At 34.9% G+C, this 24,702-nt stretch overlaps 3 protein-coding genes across 5 annotated transcripts; 1 reads left to right on the forward strand and 2 right to left on the reverse strand.

Moving 5' to 3' along the window:
* Positions 1-4,567: 4,567 nt before the first annotated feature.
* On the forward strand, positions 4,568-7,967 carry LOC21403398 (protein KINESIN LIGHT CHAIN-RELATED 2). The gene is made up of 3 exons (XM_010110468.2): positions 4,568-4,735; positions 5,458-7,449; positions 7,567-7,967. The coding sequence occupies exons 2-3, from the start codon at positions 5,462-5,464 to the stop codon at positions 7,778-7,780; spliced, it is 2,202 nt and encodes a 733-aa protein (XP_010108770.1). The 5' UTR covers positions 4,568-4,735; positions 5,458-5,461; the 3' UTR covers positions 7,781-7,967.
* A 700-nt stretch (positions 7,968-8,667) lies between these two features.
* On the reverse strand, positions 8,668-14,717 carry LOC21403399 (GDSL esterase/lipase At3g27950). Of its 2 annotated transcripts, XM_024173746.1 has the most exons (6): positions 14,221-14,717; positions 13,909-14,112; positions 9,627-9,799; positions 9,268-9,538; positions 8,936-9,182; positions 8,668-8,809 (listed from the first exon to the last, which is right to left on the reverse strand). In XM_024173746.1, the coding sequence occupies exons 1-6, from the start codon at positions 14,462-14,464 to the stop codon at positions 8,776-8,778; spliced, it is 1,173 nt and encodes a 390-aa protein (XP_024029514.1). In that variant the 5' UTR covers positions 14,465-14,717; the 3' UTR covers positions 8,668-8,775. The 2 variants fall into 2 exon arrangements, with proteins under 2 accessions (XP_024029514.1, XP_010108771.2); XM_010110469.2 differs by lacking the exon at positions 13,909-14,112.
* A 2,257-nt stretch (positions 14,718-16,974) lies between these two features.
* On the reverse strand, positions 16,975-21,114 carry LOC21403401 (L-aspartate oxidase, chloroplastic). Of its 2 annotated transcripts, none has more exons than XM_024173718.1 (8): positions 21,046-21,114; positions 20,182-20,332; positions 19,704-20,058; positions 19,157-19,399; positions 18,830-18,886; positions 18,661-18,741; positions 18,496-18,557; positions 16,975-18,196 (listed from the first exon to the last, which is right to left on the reverse strand). In XM_024173718.1, the coding sequence occupies exons 2-8, from the start codon at positions 20,319-20,321 to the stop codon at positions 17,185-17,187; spliced, it is 1,950 nt and encodes a 649-aa protein (XP_024029486.1). In that variant the 5' UTR covers positions 20,322-20,332; positions 21,046-21,114; the 3' UTR covers positions 16,975-17,184. The 2 variants fall into 2 exon arrangements, with proteins under 2 accessions (XP_024029486.1, XP_024029485.1); XM_024173717.1 differs by having other exon boundaries at positions 20,870-21,111.
* Between the last annotated feature and the right edge of the window lie 3,588 nt (positions 21,115-24,702).

Below are 24,702 nucleotides of genomic sequence, written 5' to 3' on the forward strand. Positions count from 1 at the left end.
ATATTGCTTCTTTAATTCACTCTCACAGAATTTTTTTTTTTTTTTTTTAAACACTCTCACACAGAGTTAGTACAAACAGATATTTGCGAAGTGGAGACTAAAAATAAATTACCAAAGAAAATTTACCAACTTTCTCTAAATTGAGAAAAATAGCTATAAATCAATTATTTATCATGTAAATCAATTGAATTTACAGAGCTGTAGACAGTTAATTTTCATTATTTCCTAATTCTTGGGTAACAAATATATGGGAAACGGTACCTCTTGTAAGTATCTCAAAAACTCGGTTATTATTTCAAACACACCCTCAAAACGGCTATTTCCTTAAATCATCTGTCACGTTTCTATCTTTGAGATGTAATAAATTAATTATAATATGGCTTCGTCATCTGCTAAGATAATGTAGAGAAATCAAATAAACAGAAGATACGTTGCTTGAATTGGACCTTAATCAACACCCTTTTGGGGCCCACATGTATGGAAAAAGATGTAAACATCATATTGTAGATGTCAACCAGGATCAATTGGGAGAGACTCTTCCCTTAAATATAAAATTTAGAATCAAATTTAGCCTTGGTTGAGAAGGATTTATAGATGAGAATTATCCGATGGCCGTGAAAGTGTTAAAGTATAAAATTATTGTTGGCCTACCTCCTAACAGCTTAAGCTTTTGGGATGGATTAGTAAACTAACATGGTATCAGAGCGAGAGGTCCTGAGTTCAAACCCCCGTAATTACACTCTTTATCTCCATTTAAATTGTCATCACGTGTTGGGTCTTTAATATATCTCGGGCTTAAATATTCACGTGTTGGGCTTTCTAATTAATTTACTCACACGATTGCCCATTGTCCAGCCCACGCGTGAGGGGGAGTGTTAAAGTATAAAACTATTGTTGGCCTACCTCCTAACAGAAAGACCAGCCTAAGAAATTGATTAGTTAATATATATATATATATATATATATATCCATGCTAGTCTAATAAAGTAGTAACAATAATAGTTCTTAACAAAACAGAAAAGAAAAGTAGTATGATTCTGGGTAGAGAAACAAGTGTAATATATCAACAATATTCAACAATTCCGCTTATCAAAAAAAAAAAAAAAACCATTCCTTTCAATGTTAGTTTATACAAGTAAATAATATATACATATAGGAAATATCGAGTCCGGCATCGTATCAATCCATCAAATGTAATTTTTCTTCATCATTATAATACCTTTTGTACGTTCGTATAACGTTAATGTAACACTTAATAAAATATATTTTATGGCAATATTACATTAAATTTGTTTTAGTGTTATCATATAACACAAAGTTTACAATCACGTGTTGGGCTTTCTAATTAATTTACTCACACGATTGCCCATTGTCCAGCCCACGCGTGAGGGGGAGTGTTAAAGTATAAAACTATTGTTGGCCTACCTCCTAACAGAAAGACCAGCCTAAGAAATTGATTAGTTAATATATATATATATATATATATATCCATGCTAGTCTAATAAAGTAGTAACAATAATAGTTCTTAACAAAACAGAAAAGAAAAGTAGTATGATTCTGGGTAGAGAAACAAGTGTAATATATCAACAATATTCAACAATTCCGCTTATCAAAAAAAAAAAAAAAAACCATTCCTTTCAATGTTAGTTTATACAAGTAAATAATATATACATATAGGAAATATCGAGTCCGGCATCGTATCAATCCATCAAATGTAATTTTTCTTCATCATTATAATACCTTTTGTACGTTCGTATAACGTTAATGTAACACTTAATAAAATATATTTTATGGCAATATTACATTAAATTTGTTTTAGTGTTATCATATAACACAAAGTTTACAAATTCGTAGAAAAAATATTACACTTACTATATATATATATATGAATGTATGTATGTATATTAAATTGCGATTAGTGCTGTCATTGTTGTTTGCGGTTGAAGAAGAGACAATTTATACTTAAGTTGAATTGCACTTTAATTAGACTCTTTACAATAAGCCTTCTTTGTTCGTTGGTGTTTCATTTTTGGATTCCCTATCATTGAATTGGTGGCTCACCTGCTAATCAACTTTGATAAATCAAAAACTTAAGACAAAACCCACTTTCAATATTTTTCTTTTCCTTTAAAAGAAATATCTGAATCCTTATCTCTTTTATTTTAGACAACTATCTAGTTTGCTGAAAATCATGTTAGACCCTACTAATCCCCAATTTTCTGCCGTTAATTAATCGTGGTTTATTTCGGTGGGTATAATGGGTTTGGATTAGTCCTTGCGACCCACCTAAAATTCTTAAATTTGAGTCCTAACCACCATGCAGGAGGGCTGCTCCATCTTATATCGGAATATATATTGTGGTTATGGATTTACTATATGACTTATTGAATCATAATACGTGATTAATTAACTTATTGAATCATAATACGTGATTAATTAACTTGGCTTTTCTTCTTGTCTTCTCCACAAGTTCAGGGTTTTCACAAATTTTGATAGATGCCCTTAACAACTAATCAATCATTTGATTTTGTCGAAACTTTGTTTACTGTCCCCACTTAGATTCTTCCATTTAATCTAAATTTTAATTCAATCAAGGATAGACTGCTTCCACTGTAGCAATTATTATTGGGATTTGGGTCTTCCAAGATTTCTTTTTTTTTTTTTTTCTCTCTCTACATTTTTTTTTCTTTTTTAAAAAAAAAATTCCTTGGAAAGTAGGGCCAGTCATATATAGCTCCAAACTTATTTAACTAGCAACTTCCATAACTCTTTCTTTTAAAAGTAGGAAAACAAATAGTATGCTTTTTGTTTAAACTTTTCTTAATAATGAGTTGTAAATTTTTTTTGGTAGCATAATATAGATAACCCATTTGCCAATTACCTTCTCTTGGTAAACATAGTTTTGCCTTTGCCTTGAAAAATGTAATTACTACTCATGATGAGAAAACACTACACATGCAACGATTATTACATGATAAATTCTGAGATTACAAATAAATCCTTTGACCATACTAAAATCACGTGCATGATAAATTCTGAGATTACAAATAAATCCTTTAATCATACTAAAATCACTTTCTATAGTTTTTTTTATTAGTGTATGGATCTGAATTTTTGTTGTTTATTCTTGATTATATCTCTTTCATTAATATAGTTATTTGATTACAAAAAATATTAATAAAAAATAATGATAAAAATTAAAATTCATACACTTTTAAAAGGTATCTCTCCAATGTCTTGACTCTATAGCATTTTGCTTCTAACATTAGAACAACGCAAGCCCTTTTTGTTTTTGTTTTTGTTTTTGTTTTTTATAATTAACGCAAGCCCTTTTTGTTGATCACAACAAAGTGGGCCTACTGAATTTTACGAATCACTTTCTCAAGTAATGGATCACCGTTGCCCTCGTTAAATCGGTTGGGCCCACTAAGCTAAGCTGGATGCCTACTGAAGTTTACCAATCACTTTCTCAAGCAATGGAACAGCGATGTCCTTGTTAAATTGATTGGGCCCACTAAGCTAACTGGATCGGGACCCACCATTCTTTTATTTTATTTTAATTTTTTTTAAATAAAGAATTTATTTTGAAAGTATATGAGTTTAAACCTTTATCTCTTATTCTTAATAAATACCTTTTGATTAGTGTAATTATTTAACTAAAAAAATATGAATCAAGAATAAAAAGTAAAAATCATTACCTTTTATTTTCTTTTTTTATTAGAAAATGCCAAAACCAAACCCAGATCGTGCAGTTGGTCGTGCGACACGTAGATTTAAAAGGCAAAGAATAATGATATTTACATTTTCTGTATTCGTCTCTGATTTTGAATCATGATTCATAGTTCTCTACAGTATTTTTTTCTCACAAAAAATACACATAAAATGAGAATAATTCTGAATTATAGTTCTGAATTTATGAACCAAACGTGAGAGAAACTACTCTATTAGCCTAATATAATTTATAATCTTCAGATTTTTATTAGATTGTAATAATATTTTTAATTTCTACTTAAATCTTATTTGATTCTGTCATGAGCAAAATTCTCTTCAAAATTAAAGAAAAACATTCCTCTTTTTGTTGCCACGTGATAACATTTTATTAAAGTAATATCCCTTAATAATCCCGGGGGGGTAAGCACAACATTTCCACAAATCCCTTTAGCGTTGAAAAGCCGTTAATCCCGCCAACTTGCGATGTCACAATGAAATACCCAAAATAAAAATATTCTTCACAAAAAACAATAATTATAAATTAAATAACAAAAATATAATATTAAAGAGAGAGCGAGAGGAGTGGGAGAGAGGTCAGCCTCTTCATTGCTTCAACGCTCCAACTCTCTGCAAACCCCACAACTATACAGATATCTATACATCTATACATATTATATTCTCTGTATATAATCCTCAATACAATAATTACCCAGTTGCCCATTTTGCCCTTCATCTTCTCTCGTAATCCCATTCGGTCTTGTCTCATCCTCTTCGTCTTCTTCTACCCTTCATATAAATAAATTTAAGCAAACAAAACAGAAACTCATCTCATTTCTATCCTTCTTTCTCTCTCTATATATACACACACACACACATATATATATTTCTATCTGTACAAAACGCCCAGAGAGCTTACAACTTTGGCATTACCTTGCTTCTCATAATAGCAAAAGTAAGGCTCAGTTTATCATTTATTGCTTTGTTTCCTTGCCTCTTCCTGACACGTTCAGCAACATTTATTAAGGTTGAGTTATTCCTACATTATCGTACTTTTCTTTTTGTATCAGGATTTCTTTGTTTTGTATGTTTGTGCTATTTATTAGCCTTTCTTTGTTTCCTGCATTGCAGCTTAAACGGGTTTGTGTTTTCTTATGCTTTTTGTACGAGGAACTTCATAAATTTGCCATAGAAGGAGGATTGAATTTCATATCTCTTATGGTTGATACTATCTGTTATTTTTATTTCATAATTTGGTCTACAGAATTATTATGCGTTTTTGAATTGAATACATGTTTCATAATTCTTTGTTGTTTGCTGCATTTGAAGAATCTGCTAGCAAGTTTTTATTTTTTTTCCTTTTTTTTTTAATGGTAGTATTGTCATAGGAGAACAAAGGGAGAAAATTGTTATCCATACCCCCTTTTTTTTTTGGCGTTTTAGATGTTACTTAAAAGTAGCATTCTTCCGATTTTTGTTACATTTGAGCACTATTATCACTTATGTAATAATGAAATCATGGCATTGAATCTATAGTATACCAAGTAAATATTTGTTGCAGAACCACATTTTGTAGGTAGAAATATGTGCCCTGTTCAGCATATTGCAGAAGTTTATTGGATATTTTATCAGATAATAGTCATTTTCCCATTGTTTTGTTTAGCTTAGTTTGTTGGTTAAACCTCTAAAAACAATTCATATTGATTGTTCAAAGTTTATTTTTTTATTTTTTTTTTAAATCATACTCAGAGTGATGCCTGGACTAGTTATGGATGCATTCAATGGGGACAGTTTAGTTGATGAAGCAAACGGGGACTACACACCAAGAAAGGAAAGCTTTACACAGCAAGGCTCACCGAGAAGCCCGTTGAGTCCTCAAAGTCCTCAAAGTGATTCCATTGATCTGGTCATTGATGGTGTTATTGACACCTCAATTGAGCAGCTTTATCACAACGTCTGTGAGATGCAGAGCTCTGATCAATCTCCATCAAGGGCTAGCTTCTTATCCTACGGCGAGGAATCAAGGATCGATTCGGAGTTGCGCCATCTTGTTGGAGATATCGACTATGAGGAGGAGGTGACTAAAGAGGTTGTCATAGTAAAGAATGAGGAGGTAACTAATGGTGGTGGTGACACGCCCATTAGTAAAGAAACTGATCGGTCTTCCGCTAAAAAGTCAGCAAAAAAGGGCAAGACGCAACTCGCGAATCCTAAGAAGCTTTCTGTATCGAAAATGGATTTGGGGGCATCGGCTAAATCAAGTCCTAAGAGCAAATCTTCACAAGGTAGACCTCCAATAGATAAGAAAAGTCCAAGAAGACCAAATGGAGTTTTAGAGAGGAACAAGCTGAGAAATCTTGCTTTAGGCAAGGCAAAGCTGAGAAATGGAGAGGAGGACATTCAAGTGGATGATTTGGATAACCCCGACCTCGGTCCATTTTTGCTTAAACAAGCTAAGGACATGATCTCTTCTGGTGAAAACCCGCAGAGAACACTTGAAGTGGCTCTTCGGGCAATGAAGTCATTTGAGAGACGTTCAAGTGAGAAGCCTAGTTTGGAGCATGTAATGTGTTTACATGTCTTGGGAGCAATATACTGCAAATTAGGACAATATGACGAGGCAATTCCAGTTCTCGAACGCTCGATAGAAATTCCAGTGATAGAAGATGGTGAAGATCATGCTTTGGCCAAGTTTGCTGGCTGCATGCAATTAGGTGACACTTATGCAATGATGGGACAAATTGAGAACTCATTACTGCTTTACACGGCGGGTTTGGAAATTCAAAGGCAAGTCCTGGGAGAAAAAGACCCGCGGTTAGGTGAGACCTGCCGATATGTAGCTGAGGCTCATGTCCAAGCATTGCAATTTGATGAGGCTGAGAAGCTTTGTCAGATGGCTCTTGATATCCACAGGGAAAATGGCTCCCCTGCTTCCCTTGAAGAAGCAGCAGATAGAAGACTCATGGGACTTATTTGTGACTCAAAAGGTGACTATGAAGCTGCTCTTGAACATTATGTTTTAGCAAGTATGGCCATGGCTTCTAATGGCCAAGAACTTGGCGTGGCGTCGATAGATCGCAGCATTGGTGATGCTTATCTATCCTTGGCGCGATATGATGAGGCAGTTTTTGCATATCAGAAAGCACTCAATGTCTTTAAGTCAAATAAAGGGGAGAATCATCCATCAGTTGCTTCTGTCTTTGTCCGGTTAGCTGAGTTGTTCTACAAGATAGGAAAGTTCAGAGAATCCAAATCATACTGTGAAAATGCGCTCAAGATTTACAAAAAGCCAAATCCCGGGATCCCTTCAGAAGAGATTTCCAGTGGTTTTATTGATGTTTCTGCGATCTATCAGTCTATGAATGAATTAGAGCAGGCACTGAAGTTACTCAAGAAGGCTTTGAAGATATTTGGTGATGCTCCAGGTCAACAAAACACAATAGCAGGGATTGAAGCCCAGATGGGTGTCATGTATTACATGATGGGGAATTATTCTGACTCTTACAACACCTTCAAAAGCGCAGTAACGAAGTTTCGAGCCAGTGCAGAGAAGAAATCTGCCCTGTTTGGGATTGCTTTGAATCAAATGGGCCTTGCCTGCGTGCAGCGGTATTCGATTAACGAGGCTGCAGAACTGTTTGAAGAAGCAAGAAGTATTCTCGAAAAGGAATATGGTCCATATCACCCCGACACATTAGGAGTCTACAGCAATTTGGCTGGAACCTATGATGCAATGGGCAGGTATTGTTCTAATATGATGTTCTGTCATATCGTTGTGGAGTTCATGTTTCATTCAAATTTTTATAAGTACTAATTGCTATTTGTTAATATCTCTTGCGTTAAACAAAAATATTGCAGACTAGATGATGCCATTGAACTTCTAGAGTATGTTGTTGGCATGAGGGAGGATAAGCTAGGAACTGCGAATCCCGACGTGGACGACGAGAAGAGGAGACTGGCCGAGTTGTTGAAAGAAGCAGGCAGGGCGAGAAACAGGAAAGCCAGATCTCTGGAAACACTACTTGATACCAACGCTCAAGTTGTGAAAGAGGACCGTATGGAGGTCATGTAATTGGTGATGGTGATGTGTATATAGGCTCGCGTGTAATCTATGTGCTGTAGATTAGGTGGTTGGTGCTTGTTTTGTTGGCAAAGTTGGAAGAATAAAGAGAATTAATATTAGAGACAACAGGAAGGAGATTCTTGTCCTTAATTGTTTATTAAAGGTGTCAAAGTTTTTTTTTTCTTGTATAATTGTATCAGACATGATGAGATTTCCTTATCACAATATTGTTATTTGTATTCAGATCTCAATAAAATATTGGTGGAGCATCATTTTCTTTTCTTGGTGCACCAAAAATGCCTGTTGTAGAAAACTTGAACAGCTTCTTATTGCATGAGTTATTAATATATTTTATGGGACTGAAATCGCTATCGTGATCTTCAGTTTGAGGGTTTGTTAACTGAGGTTGACACTTGACGGTTAAAGTATAACTCAAGTATCTTTGCTGTCTGACCGTCTCTATCATTGAATGAGAAGTTTTTAATATGGACATGGACCCACGTTCTATTTTTGTCCAATCTACTCAACAAAGACTCGCCTATCGTGCTTCAAGAAAACAAATATGAAAATAGTTGGGATACTAATGGTGCTTAACACCACAGCTAATAGAAGTGACACCTTTTGGTGTGGACCCACCTTCTAACACCACTGATGCCTCGTAGCGTTGTTGCACAAACATACATGCATCACCAGACTCTTGAATGTGTATATACGTAATATATATATATATATATATATATATGTATGTATGTATGTAATACACACACGTATATAGCTGACTGACTGACTGAGAAGTAGAATTTGGTGAGCAAGACACTTTCACAACGACCTGCAGAACCTTAGAAGACAAAAAATAAAAAAGTAAAAGAATATGTGCTAAAGAAACTAATTTAGCTTATTCTTTCTCTGTCATGGTAGTTGGTGTACAATATTAGCAGGAATCAAAACGACAACTATAGATTTTTTTCAGTACAAACAACACAGGATCGACATTAAGCAATGCTTCAAGCTTTTCTTCCAAATCTGAAGCAAAAAGGACTAAAAAGTACAAAGAAAACAGGCAAAGCATAAATTCTCTCTTCAGGAATAAATATTAATGCAGTCCCTGCAAGAAGTATTCTAGTTTACAATTTCCAAGCAGAACAGCCATGGTTATTGACTCACACGTTTTTTGGATAATGACAAGCTTCCCTAATTGAAACTGGTGGATCAGAGAGAGAACCATTGAGAATGTGTTTAGCAATCCATATATTGGCTGCCTGTGAATAGTGTATGCCATCCCAACTAATGTGCCTTGAAGGGTCCTTACAAGGGTTACCATAAACCGTTCCATTGACGGTCGCTTTCTTCCCACAATCAATATGGTAGCCATAGTAACTCCCACAGCAAAACTCCAATGGATCAACAAATCCTGCGATCAGCAAACCATAAAAGACTAAATATAATGGACCGATATCGCGTTGTCAAAACACAAATGCGGCTAGAGATAAGATTACCTAGATCTTTTGCGCTACTAATTAGCGCATATTTCGCCGAGTAAACATCAACATATGTAAGAACTGCAAGAGGGTGATCGCTTCTTAGCTTTAAAACCATGTCCTTGAGCTGCCTATTGAACTCCTGAGCCACCGCATTCTGAGGTCTCACGCATCCATTTTTGTCTAAAGTTCCTGGCTTTGATTGATAATATATAACATTGTATGGCAAGCAACCTATTGGTCCAGTGTTATGTATCCAAAAAAATCTACCTCCTTCCTCGTATACTTGCTGTAATTTTGCAAAACAAATAAGAACTATTAAGGCTTACTATTCGATTTTTCTCATGCTAATTAACTAGTTGTAGCTTCTCACGTACATGTATTGCTTGAGAAAGGTTGGCAAGGATATCAGGAATGGAGGCTATAACTTGTTCTTCTGTCGTGTGTTGAAAACCAAAGGCCAGATCATTCTGTCCAATATCAAATGTGTATAAAGCCTTTGAGAAGTCCTCTGGCCTAGAAAGCTTGCCTTTGGAGGTTGCTCGTTTTCCTGGTTATCCAAATTTGCCAGTTTTCAAAAACCCATCTTAAACAAGCTTGTCAAATTATGGAAATCTCAAGTAATTAACTTAATGCATAAAAGCACAATATTAGAAATAAAAACTAAAGTTGTGGACTAAAATCTTTTTATAACATGAGAATAAAGAATGTATATTTTAGTCAATATATATCTCCACTACAATTCAATCCATTATTTATCAAATACCTTATTGATAGATCTGAGTTAATTACGTTCAGTTGCTCGAGTAAAATAAAGTGCAGAAAGTAAAGGAACACACAATATGATATCGCAGTTCGGTGCGCACACCTACTCTGCGATATCATATTGTGTGTTCCTTTACTTTCTGCACTTTATTTTACTCGAGCAACTAAACGTAGTTCACTGACCATAAGTTCGGTGAGATCTTGGAGAATTGATCTGTTATGTTTGGAATGGATTTTTTGAAGGAAAGAGGTTCAGTTGTACGTCCCCCTATGCTTGATGGTTCAAATTATTCATATTGGAAGGCCCGAATGAAGGCTTTCATCAAGGCTCAAGATGAGAAAGCCTGGCGTGTTGTTTTGAATGACTGGAAACATCCAGTAACTAAAGATGCAGAAAGAAAAGAGACTCTCAAACCCGAAGAGTCATGGAGCACTGATGAATACAGGTTGTCCAACTACAACTCACGTGCACTCAATGCAATATTCAATGGAGTTGATGTTAATCAATTCAAGATGATATCTACATGTGAATCGGCAAAAGAAGCATGAGAGATTCTGGAGGTGGATCATGAAGGAACAGCCGCCGTCAGACAATCAAAATTGAATATGCTCACAACCAGGTTCGAAACTCTTCGAATGCATGAAACTGAAACTATTTCTGAATTTAATTCACGGTTATGTGATATAGCCAATGAATCTTTTGATCTTAGTAAAAAAATTTCCGAGGCAAAACCTGTCAGCAAGATGTTGAGATCATTACCACAGAGATTTGCCTACAAAGTCACTGTCATTGAAGAGGTGAAAAATACTGAAACTATGAGACTGGATGAATTGATGGGATCACTTGGGACATTTGAAATAAATCTGAGTCAAAATAAGAAGGAGACAGAGATTTCTCAGGGGATTGCTTTCCAAGCCAAAGTGGAAGATAATGTTGAAGAAGAAGACGAAGACTTAACGGAGTCTCTCACTCGATTGACTAAAAATTTCAACATGGTGATGAAGAAGTTCAACGAGAAGAACCAAACTCCAACGATCAAGAGGTGACAATCCGGGAGGCATATGAAAACAGAGATTTTTCAGATTCTGACGGTTCCAGCATTGGTGAAGAACTAACTGAGGAGACAATCCAGGAGGCATATGAAACCATGTTCAACAAATGGGTTAAAATGAATAAGTCTTTGCGGGAGCGAGTCGATGAGCTTATTAAATAGAATGATGTACTTAAAAGGGCTGCTATAAACTATGAATTTTGGGCTGTTGAAAAAGAGAAAAAGCTGCAGGAGACAAGAGGTGAATTGCAGCACACTCAAAAGTCATTGAAGATGATGAATTCGGGCACCTCAAAATTGGATCACATTCTCTCAATAGGAAAAGCGAGTGGTGATCGACATGGCCTTGGCTATATTGGTGAGAGCTCAACGTCCAAAACAATGTTTGTGAAGAAGACGCCTGCCCTTAAGCCTCCGACTTCCTCCAGTAAGAATGTTACTATCTCATCCCCTCGACATAGAAGGTTTGTCCCTACATGTCATTACTGCGGTATACCGGGCCACATAAGACCGAGATGCTACAAGTATTTAAATGCTTTGAAGAGAGGTATGCTCATTAATCCACCAAATTCCACAAACTCAAAAAGGACACCTAACGTGAAGATTAATTTGAAAAATAATTTGTCCAGATGTGTGTGGGTAAGGAAATCTGATTTGAGGTGTCATAAGGCTTATACTTCTTTAGAAGCATGTACTAATGATTATGGATGTAGTGACAGTGGTTGCACTAAGACAGGTGTTAAGAACATTATATATGAAAGAATGCTACATTCAGGGGGAGTAAGACACAGAGAAGATTCAGGGGGAGTAAGCTACAAAGACCAATGCCCTCGAAGATATCTAGTGCGAAGTGTTGCACCGAATGTTCCAACTAATGTTACAACATGATCTGCGACATCAACTGCTGAAGACGTGTCTAGGGTGTGAATTTTTTTATTTTATTTTTTCGTTGTGTCTTTGGCTTATTTTTGTCAAAAAGGGGGAGAACAATGTAATTTTTTTTACGTTTTTGAATTTTTAGGATCATTTGTTAGTTTTGCCAAAAAATGTCAAAGGGGGAGATTGTTGGGTATTTTTATTAGTTGGCAATTTATTCGCAATCTTGTAAAAATTCAAAAAATAGGTTCAAGAAGATTTCAGATTGCGGAAGAAGAATTCGAATCAGATTTGAAGTTAAAGTTGCAGATTTTGTTGAGTTGAGATTTGAAGAGATAAGAATAAAGGCTTGGTCAAAGAAAGATAAGACATTGGTTGAGATTTGGAGAAATAAAGATAAGGCATTGGTTATTTGAATTTAAATGGGAGATAAAACTTGCATGAAGATCAAGTTATTTTCGAATTTGAATTCTTGGCTTCATCCGATTATTGTTAGGAGAGTTGAATGGCTTATATATATATATATGTGTGTGTGTGTGTGTGTGTGTGTGTGTGTATTCACGTGAGTTACACAATTAAGCTTGAGTTGCACATAAGAATTGGAACTTGAAATTTGACTTGGTCAAAGAAAAGTCAAAGATAACTTGCTATAATGAAAGATAAGGCATTGACGTGGAGATGGCTAAGAGAATATTAGATGTTGCAGATAAAGCTGAGGAGAATTTTTTGGTATCTGAATATAGGTTCAAAAGTTGAAAAATGAGATATGTGGAATGGGTTTATATGGGAAGTGGCTCTGCAGGAAAAAGTGGGTCGACTACAGGAAAAAATCTTGAGATAGAGAATCGGTGCTTAAGTAGAACAATCTGTAGTTTATGTTTTTTCTCATTGAAAGTATGAACAACTGAAGGGAGTTTAGCAGTTAAAGGTGAAGACGTGTGGTACACACTAAACAGTGTCATTGTGAGAGTTCATCACAGCGGCGTCATAGTCTAGGAGGGAGCCCTTGAGTGAATAAGTCCGTCAAGGTTGTAATTCTTAAATCATAGTGAAACTGTTTACTGTCTGGGCGTGGTCCCACAGAGTATGTGTGCGCATCGAACTGCGATATCATATTGTGTGTTCCTTTACTTTCTGCATTTTATTTTACTCGAGCAACTAAACGTAATTAACTCAGATCTATCATACCTAAACTCTACTTTGGTGTTCACAACAACTTTGAAAGTTAAATCTCAAAAATGGTCCTAAACTTTACACCAAATCCACTTTGATCTATGACGTTTAAAACATTTTAAAACTGACCTCGATTTATCTTGGTGTGACAAAATTAGTCCTTCCGAATAAGCTAAGAGTTAAAATTGAAAAAAGATAGAAAATAATACTTGAGTTGTGTGTGGTGGACAAATAGATTATTGAAGTGGGTTATAAAAGCTCTTACAGCCCTATCAGATCCTATAACATACATTTAGAGGAAAAACCAGACGGACTACACCAACAACAAAATATAAATACCATTATCAAACCTTATTGAATATGTTAATCCCGCCACGAAAGCCATTGAAATATCCATTTTATCACGTGATCTATTCCATCCAAAATTTAACACATCTGTAACCAAAAAACTTAGACGTTTGATTTATGGATTCATGAATCATTCTTAGATTATGTGTGTTTTTTATGAGAGAAAATACTGTAACGAATCACGAATTAGATTCAAATCATGGTATGAATCTACCAACAAAACGCACGTTAACTTTTCCACAACAAGATAGATCGAGCTCCGGGACCGATGTAGAAATTGGTGTAAAACTTGAGGACCGCTTTTGGGATTAAAAAAATAAAATGCCAAAACGCTACCTAAACTGATTTCAAATATTTCAATAACACAGCAACGCCAAACTGGCCCATATCATCCTAATTATAACGTGATGGAAAGCTGTTTGAAGTGGGAAGAGGAGAGACTGACCATTAATGGGAGTAAGTTGATTGTATAGAGCAGTGGTGTGAGACTTGAACCTTAAGAATTGGTTAATCTGAATGCCCAAATGAAATGGGCTATAACCTCCTAGCCTAATTGATGACCCTCCTGTTGCAAAATTAGCACCATGTCTAAAATCTGTGCCAAGTGAATCCAGATAAGGACTCAGGTATGGCAACTTCAATTCCTCAGCTGCACCAGATTTATAAAAACATAAAAATGTAATTAATTCCTTTCTTTAACTACAATAATCTATCCTAAGCCTTCAATATCAGTGACAAAAATATATTACGAACTTACCAATGAAATCTACCACAAGGCGACCATCAGAAAATCTTCCAGAGGGACTCCCAAAGAAGCTCTCACCATTGGGTGGAAGAACCTCCGACAGTGCTGCGGATATTGCGCCGGTGTCGGAGTTCGAGTCGCCGAAGTTGTACACCGCCGGGAACTTGCAACTCCGGCCGCCGTGAACTGCCGTCGGATGGCCCAACAAGCCCAAAACTAGAAGCCCAACTAGAGCGAGTAGCTTTACAGGATCCATGTTGCTTCACAGTTCACTCACGGCTTGTAGTTGAAGCCAGAACAAGAAACTTATACATAATTTGTCGTTTTTTTAGGGGATTTTACTACCCTTTTTTTTTAATCAGTTAATGTTTTTGTTTTATCAGTTAATATTACTAGTACACAGTGATTGCCTCACAAGCTTGACATCTGTCGGAGTCAGAGGATCATCTTGTTTTTTAATGGAATTCCGTGGCTTTTACATATGATGATGATAAAGCGTACAAAAAATAATGTTGATATGATTAATGATAAGGATCTTTAACCGCATCTCCAATGAGATATTGTTGTCTGTGTCGGTGTCACTAATGGCGTTTATCTGGGAAAGACCTATGTATGTATGTACGTATATGTATGTAGTATGGATACATATGCGTATGTTTGTGTTCTGTCTCTCTCTCTCTTTTTTTTTTTTTTAGAGGGATATTTGCTTTGTAATTATTATTAGGGAAGTATGGATACATATACGTATGTTTGCGTCTTTCTTTTTTTTTTTCTTTTTTTTTTTAGGGATATTTGCTTTGTAATTATTAGAAGGGAAGTATGGGGAAGTATGGATACATATGCGTATGTTGGCGTCTTTCTTTTTTTTCTTTTTTTTTTTTAGGGATATTTGCTTTGTAATTATTAGAAGGGAAGTATGGTTATGTTTAAACTATAGTCAAACTAAATTAATTAGGACAAAGGATCGTACTACGAAATATGAATCTTTCCAAGCAGAATCTTAGCTAGCTTATTATCTACTCTACTATTATGTGATTACTTTATTTTCTCCCTTTGATCAAGACTAAAAATACCATTATTATTGCTCATTAATGGAACATAAATACTCTTCAAATTAAAAAGAACATGAAGTGAAGTTAAATAGTAGAATTAGAGATTAGTACATTTTATGATCATCATTACATGATGATAAAAATAATAAAAAAAAAGAGTTAAATTCGTCTTAGGTCCCTAAACTTTTTTTTCTATCTATAATTAATCCTTAAACTAAAAAGTGTTCTATCTTAAACTCTGAACTCTTCAAGTGTCTTAAATTTAGTCATCGGTTACATTCCGTTAAATTTTGAATGGAAAAGATTTAAGTAATCTTTATAATTACACCCGAATAAATATTGCCCTCCATTCTCCAACAATTTCCTCTATTTCCCTGGCTTCTCTCTTGATCTGTGGAAGTATAGAACCCAGGTTTCTAACACACATAAGCTCAAATGCCTGATGTTATGCATTTAGTGCTCCCAATTACCCACAGGTTTGAATTCAAAACTCACCTTATTTAGTGCTCCCAATAACCCACAGTTTTTCGTTCTTTGCTCTTCTTGGCATCTTGTAATTGAAATAACATTATTAATTTTGGATGCTTAAACTAATGCAGAAGTATAGTATAATTCTTGAACTTTGAAATGAAAAACAATAATCGCCCCAAACTTAACAAATTAGATAGATTAGATAGATAAGTATAAGTTACTCTAAAAAAAAATAGAACTTCTAACTAAAAAACAAGACAATAGATAAAAAAAAAAATGATATGAATCTAAAACAAAAAGAAAAAAAAAGATGAAATTAAGAGTAATAGAAACTATTTACTCTGGTTTTACTTTTTATGTTTTGGTTCATTTGTTCTAATTTTACTAAAATACCCATTTATTAAGATGAAATTATAAATTACCCAACTTTTTCCATTCAAAATTTAACGGAATATAAGTGAGAGACTAAATTTAAGACACTTAAAGAGTTCAAGGTTTAAAATAGATTACTTTTTAACACAAGGATTAATTATAAAAAGAGAAAAAAGTATAGGAACCTCTGATGAATTTAACTCTAAAAAAAAAAGAATTAGAGTAAAAAAGAAAAAAAAAAAAAAAAAAAACATATAGTGTCCATTTACAATGAGTTAAAATACCAATTTGGAAACTAAATAATTGCCGGTTAAGTTGGAACTTTTACTATAACCTGACAAGTTAGGAAAACCTCCAATCTTTAAGTTATTCTTGATCTTCTATTAATGATAGGGAAGGGACTTTGTGTTTTTTGCATACAAATAGGACTACACCAGAAGATTTCTCCACCGACATCCTGAATTTCATAGATAAAAGTTGACACTAAGTTACTTTTTTTTTTTTTTAATTATTCTAAGGATAGGGTCCGCTAATTAAAATTACATTTTATTAACCCCAATTTTTACCAATCGTTTGCTAACAACCAAAGGGTAATTAGAGGCACCTTGATGGATATGAGACCACAACTTTCAGCATTGTGGAGTGTTCAACTGAAAAAAAAAAAAAAAAAATGATGAGGACAACAAGAGCAGCAGAAATTCTGACTAATTTCTCAGCATAGAGACTGAACCTGAATTTTGATTTCAGCCTATAAATCATAACCCCATTCACGTCAATCAAGGACAAAAAAAAAAAAAAAAAAAAAAAAAAAAAAAAAAAAGAAAAAGAAAAAATGAGTAAGAGAAAATGCTGATGCTGCTTGTAGTTAATGTATGTAATTTACAGTTGAAATGGTTGTTACCTTTGCAAATATCCAAAAATGAATTGGGACACCATATTCCCATATTATTCTGAAGAAGAAATTTCCTTTCTTTAAGTAAAAACTTTCAATGGTAAATCTCAAATATAATCATGAGTATCCTATAAGTTTCAAGTATTATGAGGATTCAATGAAAACAGAATCTTGAAGAGGTTGCACTCCCTAACATATGGGCTGCTTGTGTAGCTGTCTTGAACTCCATGTACTCTGTACAGGCGAAGACGGGAAGATTATTGTTGGCAGCCTCTTACTTTCCTCCAAATGAGGAAAATCACTTGTGTAGTGAAGCCCGCGGCTTTCTTGCCTAGCAAGTGCACTGCTTACAACAAGCTTTGCGCAACAAAACAGGTTCCTCATTTCACAAGCCTCGAGCCCCACCATCGTTGGCTCCCATCCGTGTTGAAACAAGTACTCCTCCCACTTAGCCTCCAACTCACCAATCTTCCTCTCTGCAGTTTTGAGCCTAATGGTGGACCGAACGATGCCAACATACTTCCGCATTACCGCTTGCATTTCTTTCCTCACTTCCCATGTCAACATCAAAATTTTGTCCGCGGTATTGCTCCCAAGTGACCTAGGCACAACTGGTCTTGGCCACCAATTTGAAGCACTGAAGTCAAGAGCAGAGCTCTTCATATGTTCGATTGAGGGCTGAACAGCCCTTCTTGCAAAAACCAGCGCTTCAAGCAATGAGTTACTAGCAAGTCGGTTTGCACCATGCAAACCTGTACATGCAACTTCACCTGCCACATATAAACCGCGTACATTCGTCTCTCCTTGCAGCCCAGCACGAACTCCCCCACACATGTAATGAGCTGCAGGAACAACTGGTATTGGCTGGCGGGTTATGTCCAATCCATGTCGGAGACACTCTGCCGCTATGGTGGGGAAGTGTGAGAGAACTTTTTCCCTGGGCCTGTGACTTATATCAAGTAGCACATACTTCTCATTACGCTTTTTAAGCTGGTCATCTATGCTTCTTGCCACCACATCCCTAGGAGCAAGCTCTGCTCTCTCATCATACAGGGGCATAAATCTTTCCATGGCGAGATTGTAAAGGATGCCTCCATCTCCCCTGACAGCTTCAGTGACGAGAAACGCGTTTTCTCGTGTCTTGCTTAGTTTGACTGGAAGACCTTCATCAGCCAAGGCTGTTGGATGAAACTGCACAAATCTGCCACAAGCAAGCTAGAATTATGTTCCAACTCAAACCTCCAGGGATTGAGAAATAGTTTGAGTACACAAGATGTCCTGTAGTGTAAGTTCAATCAAAAGGACTTATGGCACCACATTAATGCAACAATAACAAGCACTAATTATATCCCACATTTCTTGAGCTCCCCTGGGTTGTCTTGGATAGTCATCAATTTCAACAATATCGCACTAATATTCATTTACTTGATAAAACAACTATTACAAAGTAATTTCCAAGCTGACAATGTTTCTGAAAATCTCTGGTTAGTATTTACTTACTCCATGTTTGAAATCACAGCTTGAGCTCGATGGGCCATGGCCATTCCATCTCCAGTGGCTACCTGTCAAAATATATCAAGAACAATCTAAGAGCACTTAGATTTAACCATCATGATTTCCAGGATGAAAAAAGTAGCAATTTGGGGGGGGGAGAGTTTCTAGTACCTTTGGATTTGTAGTTGAAGGATACATATGTCCAGCACCACCTGATGCAAGTAAAGTCACCTTTGAAATAAATCTTGTCACCTGCAAGTAGGAAAGAGGAATAGTTTCAACATTCAAGACCAGGAGTTTCTTCTGCATTTGCGCAGTATAGCTAGGACAGTTCTTTTACCTCCAGCGTTTCAGTATTCAAAGTGTCAACACCGAGACAAACTGTATCAGAGCCATCCTACAATGCCAATGAGATACTTTTATACGTTAGCATATAGCTGTAAAGCATTCACATTTCTTGGACAATCAGTCTTTACAATGTCAAAATCACACAAGAAATATCCGAAAGTTCTCATTTCTTTATTATACGTTGAAAATGTCTTACAGTCAGGTGAAAAAACGCATATAGCAAACAAACAAACAAAATATGGCAAAAAAAGCCACCCATAAAGGAGAATATTAAACACGCATCGTTTTTTTCATAAATAGAACCTGCAGAAAAACAAACCTGACAGGTTAGCAAATCAATGGCGAAATGATGTTCAAATACAAAGATATTAGGATCCTTGTGAACTGCTGCCAGCAAAGCCCTCTCGATCTCCCTTCCAGTCATATCAGCGGCATGAACAATTCTTCTATGAGAGTGTCCTCCTTCCCTTGCTAGATGCAAGTTTCCATCCTCTCCGTGATCAAATGATGCGCCCATAGCAATCAACTCCTTAATTCTATCAGGCCCTTCTGTACAGACAACCTGGTGAGCACAACTGAAACGTGAGAAACAGCAAAATGATAAACTAAGTCACAATTACATGCAATTCTATCTACATAACACACTTATCTACAGAAACATTTTGTCACTTTCAGTTACATGAACGATTGCAAGGATAGTTTACAGCAACAATCCCTTTATAAAACAGTTGCAGGAGGTAAGAAACTTGGAAAGAACCATCACGCAAAGCCCATGACCGTGACATTTCCTACGGTGATACTTTTTAGCAGGTATCATATTTACACTAAATGCCTTCATAAAATAAATTATTAGGTTTCTAACATACTCTAACAGTGTCCTCGTCACATAGATGAGCCCCTGCTACAATGGTGTCATGCATGTGACTCTCCACAGAATCTGAAGGACACAGCACGGCACTAACACCGCCTTGAGCATAGTTTGTGTTGCTCTCATGAGGCTCGGCCTTAGTGATCACAGCAACAGATCCATGCTTTGCAACTTCAAGGGCATAGCGAAGACCGGCAACCCCACTGCCAATGACAGCAAAATCAAAGTACTTTGTGGAGCCATCTCTCAAGCACGACGATGTAACAGTTCTGATGATCCTCCAATTCTCACCAATTGGAGATTGGGAAAAACTACATCTCTGGATGTTCAAGAACTTGGAAACCCCACATGACCTGGATAATTATACAAGAAAGAGCGAGAGAAAATATCGCGTTGACATACAGTACAATGAAGGAGAATGCTTGGCAATTATGGGAGTAAATGTGATTTCCAGGATCAAGATATTTATCAAGTACCATGAAAGCTCCTTCTGTGAGCATCTGTAAGATGTCACGCTGGAGAGCGAGGAAATTTTTCGACAACCTTGTACCTGCCCCTTGCAGTCAATCAATCGGTAACGAAGCTTGCCACCTCCGGCGTGTATGCAAGTTGTCATTTGCAATGCCTCTGTGTGACAGCAAAATCAAGGAAAAGGAAATTAAATAATCACTCTAGGCTACGGAAAGACAAGAACCATGTTTCCAATATTAACCAGAAAGGTAGTTCACAACATTTCTTGGAAGTTCCAACATTGTGATCCGTATAGAACTATTCCAAGCAATAAATCAATGAACTATTCCAACATTGAGAACTATAAGACAGTGAGAAGGACAAAATGAGACAAAAGAAACATGCGAGAACAAAAGGGCAACAAATATAGAGGTGAATTAGGCAGACATTTTCATTATTCAACAGCCAGCAAGAGGATACATCATACAAACCATGCAGACAAAAAGCTCATAGCTTTCCATGGAAGATTAAGAAGCAAAAAGAAAATGAAAAAAAAAAAAAAAAAAAAAAAAAAAAAATTTGTTTTAATTGGGACAAAAAAAAAAAAAAAATCATTGGCATAAAAGAAAACAAAATCTCAGATTCAAGAAACGCAACGAAAACACGGAAAATTGGAATCGACCGACTGAGTTGAAGGGAAATTCCAGTAAGTACACAGAATTTTGTTGGTGTAATAGCAGAAACCCAGTAAAAATACGCGAACTTTCTTCTGGGCTTCGATGGAGGAAGGGAACCAAAAAAAAAAATTAATTTATGGGACGAATATTCGTTTTGGATTTGATGGGATTGGGAGAAAAACGGAGGCGAAAGAGGAAGAGGACGAAACTCACACGCCTTCGTTTTGCTCCAGAATTTCTATCGAAAATCGCGCCATGCTTTTCTTTATGAGCAGCCCATCGTTTCCCATATTCTTTTTTCTTTTTTTCTTTCTTGTCTATTTTGTCTTTGTTGTCCTCATAACTAACCGTCTTCATTCAACTAACTAATTATCTTTCATGACCGTCTTATTAATAAAATTAATTTTTTAACTGTTAAATTTTATTAAAATAATATTAAATTAAAAAAATATACATAATGAATAATTTTTAATATAAATCTAACAGTTAAAAATATAAAATTATTAAATTCATTTTTTCTGTACCTACAAAAAAACTCTCTAAATTTAAAACGCTCTCATAAAGCTATGTTTTGCTAATATTAATATAGTATCATGCAATTTAAAAAAAAAAAAAACATGACTATCTAAATAGCTTGAAATTGTGTTTTGGAATAAAAAAAAAATACTCTTGCCTTTCTAATTGCTGGTTCATGATTAATTTCTTAGAAATTGTATCAAATATCCAAAACTATTAAAAAACGTAAAATCCCAAGAGGAAAATATTATAATTCGAAAAGGTTTTAATATCTAAAATCATTAACTTAAAATTAATTAAAAGGGTCATGTTTCAAAAAATTATCTAAATTTAATTTCTCTTTTTTTATATATTTTAGATTTTAGATAATTTGTGTTTACTCATTAATCTATATAGTAATTTTATTAACACCAAAAAAATAGGAAATACGTTTTAATATTGAAGCTGAAAGGAAATAGACAATTTGGGTGTGTGCTCTAATTGTGAGATGTTGTTACTCTTATGGAATAAGTTGCAACATTTGACACATTGAACTTTTACCAAATCCTATTCTGTTTTATTTTGCTCAAAGAAGGTGACTTTGATTGCGTAATGAGTAATTTTAGAGATACTCACTTAAATCTCAATTTTCGTGTTTCAATTTACATGGCACTGAGTTATTATTTTTTAATTAATAGATGTAATCTATTATCATTTGATATAAAAATAATAACTCATGTGGCATATCAGTTAGTATAAAAAATTAAGATAGAATTGGTGTCCTGACATTATTTATAGGAAATTTGTCTCAATAAATGAGAACTTGGTTAAAATAAATGAGTGGGAAAAAGGTTTTCTAATAGATTAGCAACTAAGCATTGACCAATTGGAATAACAAGTCAACCAGAGAAATTAGTTGGTCCACTAACAGTATTTATTGGTAATCAAAATGGCCAAGAACCTTGTACGGCAACTCGGTATTGTCCATTAGAAAGCCGAGGAGTCAGAAGAAAAAGGTCAAAAGTTATGACAAAAATACACCTATATTCCTGGCTGCCTAGAACCACTTGAGCATAATCTTGCAAAGATGCTCCTAGCCACGCAAGTATTCTATTCATTTCACCATTTTAAATTTAAAATTTAAATTTTTTTATAATAAAAAATTTAAAAAAATAGTTATATTTAATTTTTTTATTATAGTAAAAAATTCTCATATAAAGTTACATCTTAACTCGAATCAGCGAACTAAATATACTTAAAATTTTCTTAAAAAATTGAATAGTGAAAAGCTCAATAATTTTTGACAAACGCTAGTTTGAACCGCAACTTAAATTATGACTGTCGCAATTTGAAACTTGTCGAAGTCACACCTCTAATTTTCTGTCACGATTGGAAGTTATAGTCATTGAGGGAGGTGTTGCGACACCAGAAACTCCGATCTTCTCCTCCTATTCTCCGATCTCTTATGACCTTGCAGATCGCGGCCTCATGACGCCTCTTTTGTTGCGTCATAGCACGGCACCAACGCCGCCACAAGCGTCTTAGCTTATATCATCTCTCAAAATCAAACGAGCTTCTTCCCTTTTTTCTCCAGATCAGCCGATTTCAACGATGTTTTCGGCCTCCGGCCCTCTTCAACGCGACCTCCATTCTAGCTAGGTTGGTTTTATTGTTATTATTATTATTATTTTTTATTTTGATTTTAGTATTTTTCTTTTTCTCTGTATAGTTTGTTATATATATTTTTATTTGGCTTTTTAATCAAATCTGTTTTTGCCATTGTAGCACTCATAATGAAAATTCGAGGAATTTGTTATTACATATTATATGTGCTCCATAAAATGTAATATAATATGTTGTGACAATGCAGGGGTGGAAGTGGACATGAGCCTGCACATGCCGGATTTGTGGGGGGAAGGGATGCTATAGCAGCTATTTGTGGGGATGTTTTTGCTTCGCCTACAGTTGATTCAATTTTAACTATATGGCCTCTTCCAATTCTTTTCAGCTATCAGTTATATAAAAATCAAAAGATAATCTAACGTTGTTGAAGCTTAGGGCATCCGAGTTGTCATTAGTCTAAAGGGATGCCTTCTGATTGTCAAGGTAATTCTCTTTAATTAGATTTTACTTCGCTTATATTACAATTTTACTCTGTTGGCTGTGAACGACATCATTAATCTGTAAATGTATTCATTACCTTACAATACAAAATAGAAAAAGGAGAGCATGAAAACTCCTTTTTAGAGGTAAAGGGGAAAAACTATAGATTTGCTTGAGCATGGAATGTCTCTTTAGCTTAGGAAATATTCTATATATGTTTGAATAACATGATAAAAGGATCTATTATGCTATATCATTTTCAGATGGGAAAATATTGAAAGCTTTTGATGTTTCATGTTATCATCTCTATCAAAAACACGATATATTATTTTTTTTTTTGTTATTGTTTTGTTACAGGGAACACTGTAAATCAAAACTCTCAAAATTGATAGGAAAATAACATATTGCTGAGAATGAAAGAGATTTTGATTTGGGTTTGGCCAATGAAGATCTTTGCGGAAGTAACCAAGTAAAGATTTTTAATTTTTTGTGCCAACTTTGACTTTCTAAGATGAAAATCCAAATGATGAAAATATCGAGAGTTTTGATGAATATATCAATTAAAGACCTTTACATGGTCTGCAAGTTATAAGGAAGTTAATGGTGGTTTTAAGAATATTCATAACTACTACTACTGATTCAATATTTTAGCTTTTAATTCACTAGATGAAATCGATGGATTCTTGAAAAATTTTGAAACTCTTGAATATTTCTTTTGTGTTTTAATTTTTTAATTTGATTATTATTGCTAGAAATCTAGTGATACTTATTAAAAAAACAACATAATGTAGTAGATTATGCTTTATAATTTGGCAGGTTATGAAGCATAATCTGACAGTTTATGGATCACAAATTGGCAAGTTATGGATCATAATCTCATAAATTGATAGATTATAAAGCATAAATTGTCAAGTTATGAAGCATAAACTAGCCGTCTATGAATCATAACCTATCATACTATGACAGACGTTGGTGATCGAAGGTCGGCAGCTGGCGTAATTTGTCAAGTTATCGATTATAACTTCATAGACTATGGCCGACACTGATGATTGGCGATCGTCGTAATCTATTAGGTTATAGATTATAACTTGATCGATTATGACTGGCGTCAATATAATCTGTCATATTATAGGTTATAAACTAATAAATGATAAACAGTTAAATTATAAATCATAACTTATCATATTATAACCAACGGTCATCGGGAACCCGCCAGTCAGGTTATCGCAAATTGGTCCCAAATATTGACTCAAAAAACTCACAAAAGTAATT

This window comes from Morus notabilis, unplaced genomic scaffold (genome assembly GCF_000414095.1).
Source record: "Morus notabilis unplaced genomic scaffold, ASM41409v2 Scaffold39, whole genome shotgun sequence".
NCBI lineage: Eukaryota > Viridiplantae > Streptophyta > Magnoliopsida > Rosales > Moraceae > Morus > Morus notabilis.